General features: G+C 39.4%; 1 protein-coding gene across 1 annotated transcript; it reads left to right on the top strand.

The window, feature by feature from the left end:
• Nucleotides 1-5,219: 5,219 nt before the first annotated feature.
• LOC122046840 (probable xyloglucan endotransglucosylase/hydrolase protein B) lies at nt 5,220-6,453 on the top strand. Its single transcript, XM_042607744.1, has 3 exons — nt 5,220-5,567; nt 5,642-5,835; nt 5,920-6,453. The coding sequence occupies exons 1-3, from the start codon at nt 5,268-5,270 to the stop codon at nt 6,317-6,319; spliced, it is 894 nt and encodes a 297-aa protein (XP_042463678.1). The 5' UTR covers nt 5,220-5,267; the 3' UTR covers nt 6,320-6,453.
• The last annotated feature ends 15,556 nt before the right edge of the window (nt 6,454-22,009 follow it).

The raw sequence follows: 22,009 nt of genomic DNA, 5'->3' as shown, positions 1-22,009 counted from the left end.
AATAATTAATTTTGATAAAATTCAAAATGAAATTATGTTAATATCATTTGTTTTCTTTTCATACTGAAAATAATTTCAAAACTTATTATTAATTTTCTCTAATTATTTTTTATATAAGAATATATACTGTCATGGTTTTTTTAGTCTCATAAATTAAGAATCTTTTATAAATTTTTTAGGCTGACGATGTTAAAAAATATAATTTTCTTAATTTTTTAGTTAAGAATATATGATATAAAAAATTAAATTAAATTTTTTTTTAATAGGAGTCCAGAGGTATCAGATTACCGGGACAAAGTGGAGGACATATTGCTCAGCCTCTCCACACGTAACAAATTAGTCATCTAGATTCTTTATCTAACATTACAGCGAAAGCAAACACATAAAATGTATTAAAATGAAAAATTTACAAAGCACGCACTTAAAATTATGAAAATTTTAAAAGGTGCCTCTAATATAAGAATGTATTTATTTTACATTTTATCCCTTCCACGGTGTTGCATTCAAATAACAATATTACTTTGACGTTGGTTTTTAAAAAAGTTATACCATTTTATTGTTAAAACTCATGCGAGCTAGAGGGAGATGTATATCTTCGATTATTTTTTGTCATTATTTTGTGATCGTCGTTGAATGCGAAGTGAAAATCTTATTTCAAACTCGATTCCACATGCATAACACCTTAGTTTATTTGATATATATTTCTTTAAGGTGACTAATTCAAGAGTCCACACCAATGATTTTCTTCTACTATGAGCTTTCTCTTTCTCGAAAACTTTCTAGAGGTGGAGAAGCCTCTACAAACTTGTTCTTACAAGAACACAACAAGTAATAAGAAAACAAACACAAATACAATTGAAAATAACTTTACAATCAAAACCTTACTTGCTTGATCTCTTATAGCTCGGAAATGCCTATTGTTGACTCAGGAATGCACCAGCGCTTCGCTTTAGAATCTCCAAGAACTAACCCCTTCAAACCTCTTCGAAATCACCTTTTAAAGGTTGTTGCTCGGGCTAATTTATGCCTATCAATCGACTGATTTGATGAATTCGACCGTTGAAACTTATAGAACGGTTCTTTTGACCTATTTGACTATATCAATCGACTGATTTCCAACTTCGTTGAACTAATTTGCTTCTGGATCAAATCAATTCGACTAGTTTCCAAATCAATTCAACTGATTTCCATATCAGTTGATTGATTTCCCAAATCGATTGAATCAATTTACTTTTGCTTGCTTCTAGATCAAATTTTCCCAATAAATTGAATCGATTTCCTAATCAGTTGAGTTGATTTGCTTATGAATCATTACTATCATTGCATTTGATCCAACGATCGATTTAGGCTTTCACATCTCGTTAAGAATTTAGTACTCGACCTTCTTAGGCTTTCCTTGTCTTACATCATGTCTTGACTTTCTCTTACCTAATATTTAGTAAATTTCAACCTAGCTACCAGGACTTTCTTTGCTCAGCATCTGATCTATGGTGACCTGCTGAGACTTTTGTCATCACTGAGTGTTCGGTTCTTCATGATCCACTTGGACTTTCTATCTCATGTCAAATGTCTGGTCCTCTGTGACCCACTTAGACTTTTTTTAAAGTGATCGGTCTTCCGTGATTCACTTAAACTTTTTTTTTTTGTCAATTTTTTGTTGGACTTTAATTTTGATCACTAAGTATCTGGTCCTCCATAACTCACTTGAACTTTTCTCTTACTAACTTCTTGTTAGACGTTCGATCATCAAATATCCAGTTCTCCATGACCTACTTAAAATTTTCATTTCTAGTCAAATATCTAATCATCTTAACTTACTTAAGTTCTTTCTAATATATTAATCAAATATTAAAATCAAAACTTAAATCAATCCGAGCTTGGTCAAGCTGGACTTGAAATAGATTACACTAATATTTAGAACTGTATAAATCCTAAAATCAATATTACTACTGTGATGATGTTCCTTAAAATCCAATACTACAATAGTGTTATTTATTTATTTATTTTTTTGAATAAAGTACTAGAGTGATTAGCGTGAGAAGTAAAATGAGAAATAAGCGTGTCTTTTGAACAATAGAAACTTAAGTGTGTCTTTTATAATTTTATAATTTTAAATGCGCTTTTATCAATTGCTGAATCTACTATGCTAATGTACTACAGGGAGAGAACGTGGTCAAATGATTTCACGAGTCAATTAAAAATATTAGACGTAGCATAAATAGTAAATATAAGTACAAGCGTAATAAGCTAATGTAATATAGCTGGGAACCTCTTTCCTTTTGTGAGTCACTGTGCTAATACTTTCCTTTTGTAGTATAGCTATTCCATATTATTCTTCGTGATGTTGTTAAAAAAATTCAACAACTTTAATTTCAAGGAACAGGAAAGGATTTGATTCCCCTTCCGTGAAAAGTGGGCACTAAATCCACGATATAATCCTATCCTATGAGAAAATCTTGTCCCGAATTCGTTGATAGCGAAGACATTTTCTCTTATAGGGGTATATAAGGTGCGACAATTTCTTAAACATAGCTCGAGTTGGGTCTGATTTATGCAGAGGCAGGGTTGACCTCTTTTGTATACCTATAAAGAATAGTGGACCTTCTCTAGATCAACTTATTCGGAATAACTGATGTCTCTAGGCTCGAGACCTCCAAGGTAGAGACTGGTCGATGCAAAAGGTGGAACCGTCATCTTAGTGACTCTTTGGGTCCGGCTCCACAGATGTCCAGAGGGGATAAATCACGGTTAAACTGGGTGGGAGGGGTGACTGGGGGTCGAGTGGAATTTAAGCACAGCAAATCGAAGTTTTACGCCCGTGTGCAGCTGACGACCCTCGACCCTACGACCTTCGATGCAAACGTCCAGGCACCCTACCAGCTGATCCAGCCCGTGGGGACAGGTAGAGACTGGTCGAGACCTTCATGATGGAGGTTTTAACTCAAGAAAATAGAAAACATACTCAAGATTTAGTGTCATCGACATTACGATGAAAATTAAATGGCATGAAATAAAAATGATGAACCTAAATGCACCAGAATCGTCATCATCCCTTCTCTGCATCGTTTATAAAAATCCAAATCCTACCAGAGAAGAAGAACAAAAGGCCGATCTTTTGTAAGGATTAGAATGACAATGTCATACTCTCCTCACCAATTGAAAGTGGAGAGTTCTCATGATGTCCTATCCTATGGGGATTATGCCTTTATATAGCACCGAATTTAATTGTGTTATCAGTCTATCAATAATAATGAAACGGATTAACAAGTTCTACATGTATAAATTTACATCCAACAACACAAACTCACAATTAATCTTAATTAAAATCACTTAATAGATTTGGCCCATAATAGTATAAATCCGTGTGTTACATATAACATATTAACTCATCTAATAGTAAGATAAAACCCAACATTTCAATATGAGGGCTTCTATGGTCAAGACCTCTATAAAAAGAGGCATTTAGGTTTGAGACCCCTAATGGTATTAGACGCCAACAGATTGAGTGACTACAACCTCTGATAAAGATTTATCGTGTGGCGGAGCCACATTAATGGCTACTCAGGTTGTAGCCCGGGTAGTCAATAATGGTCATAAAGAAATTTATGAGAAAAGAAAGGAAAAAAAATATATATGAAAAAGGGGCAGCTTCAATGTTTGGTGGATTTATAAAGCACCACGATTTAATATTCAATTAGGATGACATGCAAGAAGACTATTAATTAGTGGAGCGGTTATATAAAGTGGCACGTAATTTGATTACATAATTAATAAACATATACAATTTTACAACGGAGAAGGTACGAGGAGATCGTCTATTAAGTATAAAAGTAAATCTTGTTGGTCAGAATCTGGTCAACTAAAATTCTCTATCGTCCAATCATAATACATGCATGTAATTAATATATGCATATGATATTACTAAAATACCCTTGTACATGCATGCATGCATGAATTCTAGCTGGCCAGATTATCATTTAGCATTACCCTAAGTATAATATCGAGAGAGTATTTTTTCTAAATTTACCTGATGAGTAAATTAATGAGAGAGTCACTCACCTCCAAAAATAATTGAATCAGTAAGAGTCTAGATATCTAAATTAACAGAAAAAAAATACGCTTGGAAGAACACTTTACTCGTCTGTGCCATTTTGATATTAGACCATCTCTAACTCATACATCAAAACACCATATTTGGTGTGAAAAAAACACCAAACCTCTCCAATCCATATATCAAATTCACAGACCAAATATGGTGTGGGTTATTCACATCCCCATATTGGATGTAGGAGAGGATTTTTATTTTTAATCTTAATATATTATTATATAATTAATAAAATCAAACATAATTACTTTATGATTGTTATTTTCTATGTCTTTCCTTATAGGAATATTAATTGTTTATTATAAATTTAAATTAAATATATTTAGTAACCTATTTTAATTGTATTATCTATATTAGTAAAGTTTTAATTTATTAAAATTATTATTTTAAATTTATATAATATATTTGAATTATAATTACATTTATAAATTATATCACTAATTTTATAAAAAAAATATATAATAAATATTAAAAATTTTGATATACATAAATAGAAAATACATTATTCATCGTACAAAATAAAATGTATGTTGATAAATTAAATTATAAATAAGAAAAATAAAATATTCTAAAGAATATTTTGATATAGTGTGGATGGATTGGAATTGAAATAATATTGGGTGTTGCAATTTCAATATGAAAAGTATACTAAATACAGTGTTATAGGTTTGAAATGATCTTAAGTGAAATAAAATTGAAACATCTAGCTTTTATTTATTTTTTATTATTTTTATTTTTTACAAAGGAAAGGTGGGTAGGCTGACCCGACATCTCCCATATCTCATTTCCAGCTGATGCTGATCCTGATGCATGCATCGGCCGCACCGATATATTGAGCGTCGCAGATCATCCGAATCTCTCCCTCAGCCGTCTGTCCCTCCATTTCGGTGACGCAGTCTCAGTCCCTGCCAACCAGCTGCCGAGCTCGAGAAATCTCCGAATCCAACCAGGCAACCACCGATTCCTTTCCCAGCCACGGCCTTAGCTGTGGCTGCACCACCCACGTTATTTATTTATTTATTTCCGAAGAACAAGACAAAAACCACGCAAGGACTGGGAAGGGAACACTCCCCAATAATTACATTAACATTTTCCACCGTCCTCTTCCGTCCTCTACATAAACACCCCTCCTCCTCCTCATCCTCCGTCTCAAGCTACACCCATGGCTTCTTCTCCTCCGGCATTGTGCTGCATCTTACTGATCAGCTTCCTCTCCGTGCTCACCGCCACCACTGCTGCCCCTCCGAGGAAGCCCATCGACGTCCCGTTCCAAAAGAACTATGTTCCCACTTGGGCATTCGATCACATTAAGTACTTCAACGGCGGCAACGACATCCAGCTCTACCTGGACAGGAACACCGGCACTGGCTTTCAGTCGAAGGGTTCGTACTTGTTCGGCCACTTCAGCATGCAGATGAAGTTGGTTCCGGGCGATTCCGCCGGCACGGTCACTGCATTCTATGTGAGTGTCTTCTTTTTTTTCTTCTTCTTGCATCGGCTGATTATATAATTTGTGCTTGGGGTTTTTGCGATCAGCTGTCGTCTCAGAACTCGGAGCACGACGAGATCGACTTTGAGTTCTTGGGGAACAGGAGCGGCCAGCCCTACATCCTGCAGACCAATGTGTTTACCGGGGGGAAGGGGGACAGGGAGCAGAGGATCTACCTCTGGTTCGACCCGACCAAGGACTTCCACACCTACTCCATTCTCTGGAACGAGTTCCAGATCGTGTATGTTTCTCTCTTTCTCTCTTCTCTTTTCTTTTCTTTGCTCAGGAGATTTTCGAGTAAATCAAAGAGAAAAAAAAATTGCAGGTTCTTGGTGGACGACTCACCGATAAGGGTGTTCAAGAACAACAAGGACTTGGGGGTGCGGTACCCGTTCGAGCAGCCGATGAAGATATACTCGAGCCTGTGGAACGGGGACGACTGGGCGACGCGCGGCGGGCTGGAGAAGACGGACTGGCTGAAGGCGCCGTTCGTGGCGGCGTACAGGGGGTTCCACATCGACGGGTGCGAGGCGTCGGCGGAGGCCAAGTTCTGCGCCACGCAGGGGCGGCGGTGGTGGGACCAGCACGAGTTCCGGGACCTCGACGGACCGCAGTACCGACGCCTGCAGTGGGTCCGGCAGAAGTACACCATCGACAACTACTGCACCGACCGGAAAAGGTACCCAGTGATGCCGCCGGAGTGCAAGCGAAACAGGGACGTCTAGGCGCGGCACAGCGTCGAACAGCTCGAGAGGGCGTGCGTCACTTGGAACGGCGATTGTGTTCTTGCTACTGCATTTGTTATCGTTTGCTATATATTGTAAGAGCCCTTAATGAATATTAAGAAATTTACACAAAAGTTAAGTCGTGGAGAAGAACAGGAGGCTAATTGGATCTCTGGCTTTCAATCTCGTGGATCGAGTGAGAGTGAAGAAAGGGAAGGGAATGAATGGATGATGATGCGTGCGATGAAGTGGGGTTGGAGGAGTGGTGTTCGGATTCTGCATTGAATTCGTGATGGCCAGAGCATGGCTTTTGACTGGGCCGACCGACCTAGGCGGAAGTCAATTCACTGGGTACGATTTAGCAAAATGTTGAATCAAATATCGAACCTGGGATATTTAATTTGGTGTCATAAATTCGACACCGACTCTTGATATATATGTTCGAACTTCCTCTCTTTTAAAATTATCTCACTTTAATTTTTGACATATAATATTATATATCAAAAAATTTCATTATCTTTAAATTATCCCTTCTTCAATCGATATATATCTTTAAATTATCTCTTTTTTTTTAATAATACATCATCCAATCCTTAACACATGTCAAAATATTTATATCTCTTTAATATTCATCTCTCTTTAAATTATTTCATTTTCAACTTTTGACATAAGTCAAAACTATATTTTTTTAATGTATTATTACATATACTCTTTATTTGAAAAAAATTATTTATTCTTAAGATATAAATGTATTTACTTTTAATTGTTAATATTTTTATTCGTGTATATAATTTTTATTTTGATTCATAATTTTATATTTTTAAAATAGAGATCCGCTACATTAATATCACCTAGTACCACCCTGACAAATGGTTGACTCACCACGGGTCGACCCGCCTTGTCATGGGTTGACTCGTTTGACAGCTCTACTTGCCACCTACGCTAGTAGTCATTCGTGATTTACCTCTTCCGTATTATTTTAGAGATGGATTGACGGGAGTACTGGGAGTGAGTGAATCGCCTTTTATCGTATAGGATATTTAATTTGGTTCTATAATTTTTTTTAATAGATTTATGAATAAATCAAAATAATATTCATAGTGAAGGTTCAGAAATCTAACCCTTAAGGTGTGTTTGGTTGGGGGTTATCCTTGATAACTTTGGTTATCTATCCAAGATTATCAACGAAAATCATATTTGATTTAGGTAATCGATGATTCCTGAGTAATGTTCCATACCCGATATGTCAGCAGAAGGGGCATACAACTGGAAATCGAAAAACCTCGGAACACTGTGATTTTTCTCGATTCCGGGGGTTAACGAAATTTTTTTATTCAAAATACCTTCATATATTAGAAAAATGTGATAAAAAATAAAAATGTAAAGGAAAAAAATATAAAATATAAAAAAAATAAAATAAAAAAATGTAAAAAAATAGAAAAAACGTTAATTTTTTTTAAAATAAAAAATTAGAAAAAAAATCAAAAATAAAAAACATAAAAATAGAAAAAACGTAAAAAAAATATTAAAAAATTAAAAACTTAAGAAAATAAAAAATTTAAAAAACATAAAATAAATAAATAAAACTTTTAAAATAAATAAATAAATAAATAACGTAAAAAAATAAAAAATAAAAAATAAAAAAATAAAAAAAGCAACACATAAAAGTAAAGAAAAATGTGAAAAAGAAAAAATAAAAAAATGTAGAATATAAATAATAATAATAATAATAATAATAATAATATATGGTTGATTTTATAACTTAGGGTAATATAGTAAAATATTAAACTAAGTTATTCATTAAAATCTTTAAACAAACAAATTTTTGTTGCATTATTTAGGTTGAACCAAATAACATTTGGTTATATTTTATTCCCCATAACCATGGTTATATGATTACTTGGTAATCATTATATATATATATATATATATATAAAGGTTTCTTATTGCACCCGTTTAATAGCAATATTAGAACAAAATGAGGAAGTTTCCAAGATTATTAATCAAAATGCTCCTGGAAATAATTAAATGATTTCTGCAGTAATTCAAACAATGATGGCAAAAGGTGAATACGCTCGCCCCCAGCGCCCCCGCCAACTCGTCCCAAGGCCAACACGGAGGAGGTAAATCACGGGCGGCTACTAGCCTTTGGAATAGTGACTAGAAATAATATACCTCCATTAATTTAAACAAGATATTATATGTGCTTGTGCCTTTAATATCACACTTTTCATAATCAAAGATATTGGAATCAATGTTTTCTCCTTAATGGTCGATGAGTCTTGAGATATTTCAGTGAAAAAGAAAATGGAAGTTGTTTTGAGATATGTGAAAGGACAAGTGATTGAACGATTCCTTGCAATTATACATGTATCTGATGCTAGCTCTCATTCTTTAAATGATGCTATCAATGCTTTATTTGTGAAACATGAATTATCATTATCCAGATTGAGAGATCAAGGATATGATGGAGCTTCAAATATGCAAGGTGAATTCAATGTGTTAAAAACTCTCATTTTGTAAGAAAATCCATATGCAAGGTGATCTTGTCCGAAAATCGTGAAGAAGGCTAGCTGGGGATGTGGCTTCTGGGTTGACCACGTGTAGACTCTGCTCCATTCTACAACATAAGAAACATCAGTGCCGAGCTAGGGAAGAGGTCCCCAGTACTGACCCTCCAATGCTTAAGTCAGTCACCGGAAAAATGGAAGAAGGCGGAGCAACAATAAGCATAGGCATGAATAGTGAATAACGCATACCTTTGCCGGTACATGGACCCCCCTTTATATAGCACCCCAGTAGGCAACGTGGACACACCTCAAAGCGTGGGCATGTTCTTCAAATTGTCCTATGAAAGGATATGTCAGAAAAGTAGCTCTGACACCATACTTTAACAGGGCATGCAAATCCCTGACAAGACAGTAGAAGCTTCCGTCGTACGATCCGCCTATTGGTCATGCTTCATTATCAACGACATTATCTCCCAAAGGGATATTAAGAGATATGAGAGGGGACTGAGAGGTGGAGCCGCTCAGCAACCGATCCCCTCCTTGTCGACCTCAGCCGATCTTCTTCATAATCTCTTAGCTTAGTTGATTGTTTCCACCCGATCGGACCAGCGCTCTGGTCTTCTTAGCGTTCCTCCACTTCATGATGAGCATATGATGTCTCGCAGTAGTGCTCTTGGCTGTACAGGCATTCTTCTCGGACAAGCTACTTGTCGATCGGACACTTCATACCCTATCGACAACTGCAGTAGACCTCTGCTCGACCTACCTTTGGTGACCCCGTTGATTCTCTGGCATTGGCCGTCTTGACTTTAACCTCCACGTTGGCCTTAACTTGGACCTCCACGTCATCTTCTACCTCCGTCCTTGACCGCACTTGGTAGGCCCCTTATTACCGCATCACAAGTCTTCCCCTTGAAATTAGTCAAAGGAGGTTGTAAGTCTAACTGACTGGACAGGTAGTGTCTTTGGTGACCTTCTGATCAGATTATATAATCTTCTTAGTCATCATTCTGCTTTATCTTACTGACCTGAGTGTTGGATGTATACTATAAGCCTAGCTTTTGTATGAACATCTATTTTGAAATGAGAATCACTTTGGTCAAATGTTTGCATTTTATATTTATATATATGTCAATGCAGTTGTTCATTTAATTTATATTATAGATAACATGGTGTGTGGTGCCGCATAGAAGATCATGTTATCGATTCCTTATAAATTATAAATAGTAGCTCACAACCAAGATAGATTGGGATAAAGCATTGGAACGGTTGTAGTGTAATTTGGTATTAATCCGTCTTGACTATAAAATTACACTAGTACACTTTGTGTGTATTGAGCAGGATCATTTGAGGTTGTTCGATTTGTACTGACTACATAAAAGAATAGAACCTCTGTTATTATGGATGTGTGTCCACTTAATCCCGATATAATAACAAGCACGTATAATTACCATTTATTTCTTTAACTTATCAATGGGTGAGATTTATTCGTTAAACCAGTAGGTCCGATGAGTTAGAAAATAGTACTGTTTATATGGTGTGTTGTTGATTATAGAAGGAAACTGTGTCATAATTGATAAATCAGATGAGTACGATAGAGAGGGGGGTGAATGTCGTACTCTTTTAAAACTTTTCTTTTCCTTTTTGAAATCAGAAATGTGCAGCGGAAAGTAAAGAGAGAGACACGTTTGTTTACTTCGTTCAGAGTCTAGCTCGACTCCTATTCGAAGGTCCGCGGTCCTTGATCGCACCGATGGGCAAAGTACTAAAACCCTTCTTTCCGAGTTCCTTGGAAAGAAGTGGATCGTACAAGTACAATGATGTAAGATAGTAACACTCCTACTATTTTACAGGAAATTAAGTACAGTAATGAAATGATATACTGACAATAGTAGTAGTAAATCGTAGCTCGGTCAACACTATCGGATGAAGTCTCTTGCAGCGTTGATGAAGACTTGTAGTGTGAGCAGCTTGCCGAAGAGCACTTTAATCGATCATAGAGTTCTCTACAGCCTCTGACTTCGAGCCTCAATTTATAGGCCTTGGCCGTTCGGTCGACCAATCCCACTGTTCGGTCGACCGAACCCGCTCCCTCCTTCCTTCCTGGCCTAAGTCAGAAGCTGGCTCAGAAATCTGCATTAACTGATCTTTAATGGTTCGGTCGACCGAACCATCTTTTCGGTCGACCGAACAAGCCTTTTCCTTGTTCGTCGAAATCTGCCAGAGATCTTCTTTTAATGCTGTTTATGTTGGTTGCTACTCGGAAAATCTATCGGTTCCACTGTACAAAATTTTTGTACAAAGGTCTGAACCTTTTCCTAGCTACCATGTGTTCTTTTAAATTAAACTTGGATCGCCTACGGAACTTAACACGTTTGATCCTAAGTTTAATTTATTTGTTCTTTTAGGTTTAGACTTGGATCTCCTGCGAAACTTAACACGTTCGATCCAAATCACCTGAGTCACAAAGTTGATTAAATATTAATTTCCAAATTTGGCTTCCAAGACTGCATGGCGAGGCACATGACCTTCTTGGATATGAGAGCAACCACCACTGCCTAGACAAAGCCTCTTAAGGAAAGTTAACATTTAATTTCCTTAAATAACTCTAGGTTAACCAAAAAGAACAATCGAAGCACAAGTTTGAAAAGAAAACAAAAGAACACAACATCGAAAACTAATTCGAAACCTAGAATCACATGCCTCTTGCATTTGGTATTTTTACAAAGAAATAAAACTAGTATGATGCGAAAATTAAATACTAGTATACCTTTTCTTTTGCAAGCAAAAACCTCTAGGTCTTCTACCGTATTCCTCTTCTAACCTCAGACGTTGTGTGGGCAACGATCTTCCGAGATGAGAAACCACCAAAGCACCTTCTTCTCCTCCTTGCAAGGTTCGACCACAATAAGAGCACCTCCAAGGATGAAGAGATTCAACCACCACCAATGCTCCAAGGGATGCTAGAAAAGAGGCTTCTTTTCTCTCCTTCTTCTCCTTCTTAGATCCGGCCACCAAAGCTATCTCCACCAAGAGAAGGTTTCAGCCACACAAAGGAGAGGAGAGGAAAAAGAAGGAGCCGACCACAACCAAGGAGAAAAGAGAGGAAAAATAGAATAGAGATGTTAGCCATGAAAGCACCTCTACCCCCTCTTTTATAATCCTTGGTCTTGGCAAATAAGGAAATTTTAATAAAAATTTCCTTAATTCCTTTACCATGAAAAATAAAATTTAATTAATTAAAATCAAATTCCTTTTCTCACATATCTGTTGGGATCTTAGATGGCTAGAGGGGGGGTGAATAGCCTCTTTAAAAACTTAAGCAGAGAGTTCTACACAGAAACTGGTTAGCGCAGCGGAATAAGCAAACTAAAACAAAACGAAAAACAACACACAAACACTGATACACAGATTTACGAGGTTCGGGGATAACTTGCCCCTACTCCTCGGCGTGTCCGTAAGATGGACGACTCCTTGATCTTCGGTAGATCGCACCCCGGAAGAATTCCGGCTAAAAATCCTCCTTCTAGGTGGAGTAACCTTCCCACAAAGTCTCAAGAAATATCTAAGTTAAGGCACGAGACTTACAGAAACTCGGTGGCAAAGAGGAATAGAAATGCTTACAACCACGCGAGAATCAGTAGCAGAAAACAGAGATCGCAGTTCACCCGAGAGCTCAAGAACTTCGCACAACCGCACAGACTTTTCTTTCAAGCTTTTCTTTTTCCTCCTTATTCCCTCTCTGCCTCCAACACTATCTCGCTTCACATATGATATGTTAGACGAGAATTTTGAATCCAAGTTGGATGGAAAGTCCATCTCATCTCTTCCTTCTCTGATTCTCTGAACTCACACCAATGATATCACTTCAACACTGGCGTCTTCTGAGCTCGAACCAATCCCCAGGAGTCAAGCAGATCGCAGCCAGATCACAGCAGTATCCGTTGATGCCTGAAATGCACCATGCGCCGCTGAAACCAACAGAAAGACCATTTGTCGCATTCCTCTTACGAACTTAATTTGAAATTAGGCTTGGAATGATACCTGTTAACCTGCAAACTCAAAAGCTAACAGCACAGAGGATTACATCACATAAATGAATGAGATATATCAAAAGCAGTGAAGGAATCGTTGATACAACGAACAAATCAGAGTGTGTGGATCGGTCACCAGACCGATCACAGTGCCTTGGACCGATCAGGCAAAAGCCTGATCGGTCTGAGACCATTCTGATCGGTCGTAGTGACCGATCAGATTGAGCGTGGATCGGTCCACAAACCGATCCACCTCTTTTCTTTCTTTGCAGTCTCTTCTCCTGATCGGTCTCCCTGACCGATCAGATTGCACTCAGTGTGCTACTGAGTGTTCTCTGATCGGTCTGCAGACCGATCAGATTTCACTCAGTGTGCTACTGAGTGTCATCTGATCGGTCATCAGACCAATCCGTGGAACTTAGTTTCACTGGATCGGTCTGCCGACCGATCCACTAATTCTTGTGTCACTGGATCGGTCTACCGACCGATCCAGTGTGCCATTGAAAGTCCACTTAAGTCTCTCTCTGACTTAATCCGGAGAACGAGCTACCGAGCCCTCTCCGACTTCATACAGTCCAGAGAACGAGCTACCGAGCCCTCTCCGACTTCATCCGGTCCAGAGAACGAGCTACCGAGCCCTCTCTGACTTAGTCCGGAGAACGAGCTACCGAGCCCTCTCCGACTTCGTCCGGTCCAGAGAACGAGCTACCGAGCCCTCTCTGACCATTCCGTGCCAAGTCGCCATACTTAGACTTTTCCCGTGCCAAGCTCCCTGCTTGGACTTTTCACCAGATGTCTTGACCCATCTGGATTTCCCTGCTTCACTCACGGGACTTTCCTCCCAGATCAACCTCGATCGAGTCATTCGAGTTTAAACACTATCGATACAAACTTAAATCCGTGTCAACATCAAAACAACAGCCCGGTCGATGTATCAACAATCTCCCCTTTTGTTGTTTGACAACACGATTTAAGTTTAGATCAATTGTTCAAATTTTCATAATTCTAGGGAATCAAGATCCTCCCCTAAGACGGATACAACACTATGTGAGGGTCTTCACATTTGCATTCATCTAAACTTAATTATCTTCTCCCCTTTGTCAAACACCGAAAGTGCAAATAAGGTAAGATAACTTAAAGAACTCCCCTTAACCCTTACTGTCTGGTTCTTAAAGCACTAGAATTCCCTCTAAGTGTATTATAAGACGATAATAAGGAAATAAAGACAAACAAGACATGCAAGTGAACAGATATTAATAACGGATAGAAAATGAAATATAATAAAGAGCGTAAATATAGAGTAGCATAAATACAGGAGTAACATCAGAAGTACAAACATCCAGGTCGATCATAAAGACTAACAAATAACATCAAAATACTGAGCATCAACAAACAAATCAGATCGGTCAACATCCTCACATCGAGAACATCACCATAATCGGCGGGAGGGTGAAATCACGAGGCGGCAGCTGGAGGATGGATAGCTCGGTAAGGCTGGAGGCGGGTAGCGTGCCATCCATCCGAGTAGCAGCCATGTCACCACGATGATCGCATATCATCAAACGGTCAATATGCCCACGCAGTCATCATAGCTGGTCTATCCGAATCGCGAGCCATCCAGCTCAGCAGATATCATCTCATCATGCTGATCAAAGCGGCTCTCCAGCTCGGCGATCTGCCAGCGCAGATCAGGATCGGCCTCTCCATCGTCAGCAGCAGGAGTAGCAGCAACAGGAGCAGCCTGTCGTGGAGGTCCCCGTGGTAACTCACCCAGTGCTCGCCCATCCTTCCACTGAACACCCCCATTTTGTCCAATGATGCCAGACTTGGAAAATGCCCGTTTCCCAAGTCGGCAATCCTGCCTGACTATTTTGACTACCCTACCCTTAGACACATCTATCTGAAGGGTCTCGAGCCAATCTGTAATTATATGCCCATAAGGCATATAAACAGTGGAGCCGCTGGGCCGAGAATATGAGATGATCGAAGTGTAGATGCTGGACATAATGTCAAAGTCGAGACGCCGACGTAACCCATAAAGCATCAAACAATGATAGGGTCGGATCTCAGCAAGAGGTTTGGATGTGATTGGAAGAATACAGTTTGTGACTATCTTAAAAAGAATATAGTCAGGGGCAGATAGTCGTAGGGCAGCAAAAGTGGGAAAGTCAACATCCAACTCATCCAGGTCATCTGGTCTAGGGTGACCGAAGAAGTACTCATAGATGGAGTCAGGTGAGACATCAAGTGGAGGACGTAATGATTCTGGTAAATCAGGATAAATTGAAAAAAGATCCCCCGAACACATCCGGCAGCCTAGATACCCAAAAAATTCTCTGATGGAGAAATCGATAGGTCTTTTAGCGACTCGGGTTTTATAAACACCATCACTATTCTGATGAAGATTGTTATAAAACTCAGAAACTAGGTCAAGGTTGATGTCCCTCTCTAAGTAGACTACCGAGTCAAGTTTAAAATAGGCTAGGGTTTCGGACACAGAAGGACAAAATTCATCCATATACTTTCGATCCACAGATCGACATGGAAGCAGCTTGAATGTCCGCTGTTGAAATGCTTGCTCAAAATGGCGGTTCGGGAACCTTGAAGAGGAGGAAGGTTGAGGTCGGGTGGGTGCCTGGGACTTGGATTTCTCAGGTGACTTAGATTTAGAGCTCCCTTCAACCACTACTTTCTTTCTAAGGGTCAACAATGTGGTAAAATGGGGCAATGAGTGAGCACCGGAGCCACCAGCACAAAAAAAATATATATGGTGAGAAATGAAACTGAAACGCCAAAGGTCTAGAGAGGTAGAGAGTTACCTTGGTGCCATTTAACTTTAGGCTAGGGCTTCCGAGGGCTAGAGCTTCGTCTAGGGTTCGGCGTGCAACGAGAAGAGAGTGAGGTTAGGGAAGGAGTCGGCTAGGGTTCCGCGTGAAAGAAGATCGGGAAGAGAGTGGGTCGGGAGGTGTTAATGAGGGGATAGAGCACAGTGGGATCTGATCGGACGGTTGTCCGATCAGTATCGATTTTAACGCCCAAAGAGGTCTGATCGATCCGGGGGACCGATCAGGAACCCCTCTGATCGGTCGTGGAGACCGATCAGGTAGCCTTCCTGCGAACCATAGAGAGCTGATCGGTCCTTGGACCGATCAGTTAGTGAACAGAGAGTTATGGATTCATTCTGGAACGGTCGACAGACCGACCCAGTATCTCCTGATCGGTCCCCGGACCGATCAGAGGTGGATGCGTGCCAGAGCCTCCTGATCGGTCGTGGAGACCGATCAGGGAACCTCCTGATCGGTCCCCGGACCGATCAGAGGTCGAACAGTAGCTAGTGACCGATCGATCGAACTCTACTGATCGGTCGTAGAGACCGATCAGATATCGGCCTGATCGGTCCCTGGACCGATCAGTGTCTGATAATCCTGAAGTTCTGATTTCAGTAATTTCAGTAACTGAAATTTTTGAGCCGTTGTCGATCGAGAATACTGAAAAGTTCAAAAGCCAAGAATTCAGAACCTCCCAAATTCATAACCTAGAACCTAAGGATCAACACCCACAATTGTGTTCAAAAAATGAACTCTTATGGTCTGAGCTTTTTTTTTTAGAGCCCGAAAGTTTCAGACTTGAAATCCAAAAACTCAGACATTTGGAATCTTAGAATTCCAATCTCAGAAACCCTTATAAAACTATATAGTGAACCAAGGTATTCCAATCAGTTTCAAGTTTGTCAAAATATATCCAAGTTACTATTATTTCCTTTAACAACCTATCGTATTGACAATCAAAGTCATGAAATGAATCAAACAACCATATCAATCAACACATCAACCATCAACCATAATTAGATAATTTCTAGGCAAAAGTCCAACCAAGATTCCTTGGTTGGAATATATGAGTACGATCTAGGAGCCAAATACACATGAATTATGTAATGGCCTTCCCCATACTCAATTTATGTCTCTTCAACCTAATTATTCAAGGGATGCATGATACATTTTGAATAATTTGATTGATCCTAGCATCTCACCCCATTTCTAGCAAACAAAAATATTTTGTTAAACCTTATAGTTTGTGTGAGATGTTCCCAAGTTGCCCAAATTATTGTCCCAATTACTCTTGTCATTTTAATAGTCCTTAATGATCATGATGAAGTCCTAAGGACCTAAGGAGCCAAACACATTCCCAACTCCCTCCTTAAATGACTAAATTCATTCTCCGGAAGGGGTTTGGTGAAAATATCAGCTATATTTGACTTTGACTCAACATATGTGAGTGCAATGTCTCCCCTAGCTACGTGATCTCTTATGAAGTGATGACGCACTTCAATGTGTTTGGTCCTCGAATGATGGACTGAATTTTTAGTTAGGTTGATCGTGCTAATGTTGTCACATAGCACTTGTACACCCTTATAAGAAAGTCCATAATCCTCTAGGGTGTGTATCATCCACAACAACTGTGATACACTCTCTCCCATGGCAATATATTCGGCCTCGGTCGTGGAGAGAGCAACACAATGTTGCTTCCGACTCGACCAACTAACTAAAGATGAACCTAAAAATTGGCAGCCCCCACTAGTACTTTTCCGATCCAATTTGCACCCAGCATAATCGGAGTCGGTATAACCTATCAAGTCAAAAGACTCAGTACGTGGGTACCAAAGACCTACTCTAATTGTGCCTTTAAGGTATCTCAGAATTCTCTTAACTACAATTAAATGAGATTCCTTGGCACAGACTTGATATCTAGCGCACATGCCCACAGCAAAAAGTATGTCAGGCCTACTAGCTGTGAGATATAGAAGACTACCAATCATGCTTCTATACTGCGTTAGATCAACTGGTTTTCCACTCTCATCATTGTCAAGGCGAGTGTTTGTTGCCATTGGAGTGGACACTTCCTTAGAGTCGCTCATATTGAATTTTCTAAGCATCTCTTGAGTGTATTTTGTCTGATGGACATAAATTCCATCTCGAGTTTGTTTGATTTCAAGTCCGAGGAAGAATGTCAACTCTCCTACTAGACTCATCTCAAACTCACTTTCCATGTGAGAGATAAATTCATTCAAATAGCCCTTGTTATTTGAGCCACAAATTATGTCATCGACATATACTTGGGCTACAAAAATGTTTTCACCATCTCTACGTAGAAATAGTGTTGGGTCTATTTGACCTCTTACAAATCCCTTCTCTAGTAAATATGTTGACAACCTTTCGTACCAAGCTCGTGGTGCTTGTTTAAGCCCATAAAGAGCTTTCTTGAGCTTGTATACGTGGTTTGGAGCTTCGGTACTCACAAACCCCGGTGGTTGCTCAACATAGACCTCTTCTTTAATGAAACCATTTAAGAAGGAAGATTTAACATCCATTTGATAGAGCTTGAAACCTCTATGTGCAGCAAAAGCTAGCATCAAATGAATGGACTCTAATCGGGCCACGGGAGCATAAGTCTCATCATAATCGAGACCTTCGACTTGACTATAGCCCTTGGCTACAAGTCTTGCCTTGTTTCTTACAACTTCTCCCTTTTGATTTAACTTATTTTTGAAGACCCATTTAGTTCCAATAATGGTGGTCTTTTTCGGTCTAGGAACCAAGTCCCACACTTGGCTCCTTTCAAATTGACCTAATTCGTCTTGCATAGCTATGATCCAATCAGGATCGTGCAATGCTTCATCAACTAGTCTTGGTTCAACCTCTGAAATCAATGCGACTTCATTAGACTCATTTCTAAAGAATGACCTAGTCCTAACCCCTTGTTGGATATCTCCCACAATTTGGTCTTGGGGATGACTAGTGGTTATCCTAGATTGTCTTGGTGTTGGTGGTGCCTCATGAATGGTCTCACTAGGCACAGGCAAGGACTCAATATCAGGCAAAGGATCAGATTGAGTTCTTTGTTGCCTTTGCTCATCAACATCAGAGTCAACTTCGACTCGTTCTTCATTTTGATCATTCAAACTTAGATTTCTAAGTTCAAATTGAATTTCTCCTACATCCCTTGATTGATCATTTGAGTTGGGGATTTCTTCAAACGCTACATCTGAGGACTCTTCAATCAATTTAGTCCTATTGTTGTAGACTCGATAGGCTTTGCTGGTGAGAGAGTACCCGACCAGTATCCCTTCATCAGCCTTAGCCGTGAACTTCCCAAGATGATCCTTTGTGTTCAAGATAAACACCTTACAACCAAACACCCTAAGATGTTTAATTGTAGGGGTCTCCCAAACCAAAGTTCATGGGGGTCTTTCCTAAAAACCTATGTATCAATATTCGGTTTTGCACATAGCAGCTGTATTTACACTTCACCCATAAGTAACTCGGTAGTGAGTACTCATTAAGCATGTTTCGTGCAGCCTCTTGCAAGACTCGGTTCTTTCTCTCCACAACCCCATTTTGCTGTGGGGTCCTTGGAGTTGAGAACTCATGTCTATACCCTTTTGCTTGACAAAATTCTAAGAACCTATGGTTTTGAAATTCACCACCATGATCACTTCTAATGGTTTTAATTGTTGTTGATTTTTCATTTTCAGTTCTTCTACAAAAAGAAATAAAAATATCTATGGTTTGATCCTTAGTTTTCAAAAAGAAAGTCCATGTGTATCTAGTAAAGTCATCAATAATTACTAAACAATATCTACTACCATTCAATGAAATAACATTGTTACAATCAAACAAGTCCATATGTAATAAGTCTAAGGCAGTAGATGTACTCACAGTGCTTTTACCTTTATGAGGTGCTTTTGTTTGCTTACCCATTTGACATGCATCACATAGTTTGTTCTTTTGGTACTTGATGCTTGGTAAGCCTCGTACAAGTCCTTTGTTGGCCAACTTCCGAATGTTCTTCATGTTTACATGTGCCAACCTTCTATGCCAAAGCCAAGACTCTTCTTCTTTTGACATGAAACACTTAATCAAAGCATTAGTAGCACTTTTAAACGATACTTGATAAATATTATCAACCCTTGTGCCTACTAGTACCGTGTCAAGTGTGTCAATGTGTTTAACCAAACATTGACTTGAATGAAATTCAATTGTGTAACCCGTATCACACAATTGACTGACACTTAGGAGATTAAAAGTCATCCCCTTGACTAGAAGGACATTCTTGATATGGAGACATTCGGATATATGAATGTCTCCAACTCCTACAACCTTAAGGCTACCATTATTACCAAAAGACACATTACCTCTACTTTTGTTTTGAATGGTTGTAAACAGTGATTTGTCTCCGGTCATGTGCTTGGAGCATCCACTATCAACAAACCAAGTTGATAGATGCTCCCCCTTGACCAATGCCTACAAGACACGGAAGATAGAGGTTTTAGGTACCCAAATCTTGGGACCTAATGCTTCTACAACGAAAGACCTAGGAACCCATGCCTTGGTCATACCTTTCCTAGTTCCATGAGCCCTAGAAACATGTAATCTACTATCTTGAGTTCTAGACATTAGAGAAATGAAACTCGACTCCTTGGGTTGATACCCTAGCCCGGCCTTGTTGTAGACTGCCCTTTGGGCATTTAGAATCATGTCTAGAGTCTTAGAGCTAGTTGAGAAATTCTCAAGCATTTTCTTGAGTTTCTCAACCTCACCCTTTAAAGCCTTGTTCTCATCCTCAAGGACTTCTAGATGTAGATCATCGACCTCATCTTCCCTAAGGGTCCTTAAGGTTTTTACTTCTTCTTTTAACAATTTATTTTCTGTTTTTGACTTTTTAAGCAATGTAGATAAATGAGTGATAGTCTTATAACACTTTTCTATATGAGAAGAAGTTACCTCTTCATCATCCGACGATGATGAAGCCGCGGTTGAAGCGTCGCTCGAATCTCCCTCACTTCCGGAGTCCGAAACTTCCCTTGCCATAAGTGCTAATTGTCTTGTGCTCTTTTCCATCTTCTCTTCTTCCTCCGATGAGCTTGATGAAGACTCATCCCAAGTGGCCTTGAGAGCCTTCTTCTTCTTGGCTCTTTCCTCCTTCTTTTTGGCTCGTTCCTCCTTCTTCTTAAGTTTTGGACACTCACTTCGATAGTGTCCCTTTTTGCTGCACTCATAACACGTAACATTAGTTTTGTCAATATTTTGTTCACTAGGTTTACCTTTTCCTTTGTATCTCCTGCTCCTTCTCATGATTCTTCTTACGAAATTCGCCATCTCACTTGATGATGATCCACTTTCATCATCGGATTCTGAGGAAGAGGTGGATGAGGAAATCTCCTTTTCTTTCTTCTTTTCCTTCTTCCTTGCTCTTTGGTCCTGCAAATAAAGCAATACCCTTCTCTTTTTGACCTTTGTTAGCAAGCTCATGAAGTTCCATCTCACAGAAAAATTCATCTAATTTAACAATGGAAAGATCCTTGGATACCTTGTAGGCATCTACCATAGATGACCACAAGGCATTCCTAGGAAAAGCTTTTAGAGCATACCTTACGAGATCGCGATTCTCCACTCGTTCGTCCACCGAGTGTAGACCGTTGATGATCTCCTTGAATCTCCCGTGAAGCTCACTTACCGTTTCATTGTCCTTCATAGTTAGATTTTGGAGTTGATTCAAGAATAGGTCCCTCTTGGCAATCCGAGAATCTCGAGTTCCCTCTTGGAGCTCGATGAGTTTGTTCCATAGGTCTCTTGCACTCGAGAACGGACCTACCTTGACGAGTTGGTCCTTGGCGATTCCACATTGCAAGGTGACCATAGCCTTGGCATCGGCTTGTGCTTTGCGGAGTTGTTCGGTAGACCACCTTGACGAATCAAGTTCCTTACCTTCTTCATCTTTTGGTGGTGTAAAACCCTCCTTGACGGAAAACCACATGGAGATATCGGTCTTGAGGTAATACTCCATGCGACTTTTCCAGTATTGGAAATCTGCTCCCTCAAAATAGGGTGGACGGTTGGTGCTGAATCCCTCCTTCATGGCCATTGTTTAGCTCTTTGGGTTGTTAAGCCGAAATGAAGAGCACCAGGCTCTGATACTACTTGTTGGGATCTTAGATGGCTAGAGGGGGGGGGGGGGTGAATAGCCTCTTTAAAAACTTAAGCAGAGAGTTCTACACAGAAACTGGTTAGCGCAGCGGAATAAGCAAACTAAAACAAAACGAAAAACAACACACAAACACTGATACACAGATTTACGAGGTTCGGGGA

The sequence above is a fragment of the Zingiber officinale genome, chromosome 2B, assembly GCF_018446385.1.
Source record: "Zingiber officinale cultivar Zhangliang chromosome 2B, Zo_v1.1, whole genome shotgun sequence".
Taxonomy (NCBI): domain Eukaryota; kingdom Viridiplantae; phylum Streptophyta; class Magnoliopsida; order Zingiberales; family Zingiberaceae; genus Zingiber; species Zingiber officinale.
The sequence above is the reverse complement of the archived record's forward strand: the minus strand, read 5'-3'. Positions and strand labels throughout refer to the sequence as shown.

Coding starts and splice junctions, on each gene's coding strand:
- LOC122046840 (XM_042607744.1), top strand. CDS start 5,268: ATGGCTTCTTCTCCTCCGGCATTGTGCTGCATCTTACTGATCAGCTTC. Junction 5,568..5,641: donor GCACGGTCACTGCATTCTAT/GTGAGTGTCTTC, acceptor TTTTGCGATCAG/CTGTCGTCTCAGAACTCGGA. Junction 5,836..5,919: donor TGGAACGAGTTCCAGATCGT/GTATGTTTCTCT, acceptor AAAAAATTGCAG/GTTCTTGGTGGACGACTCAC.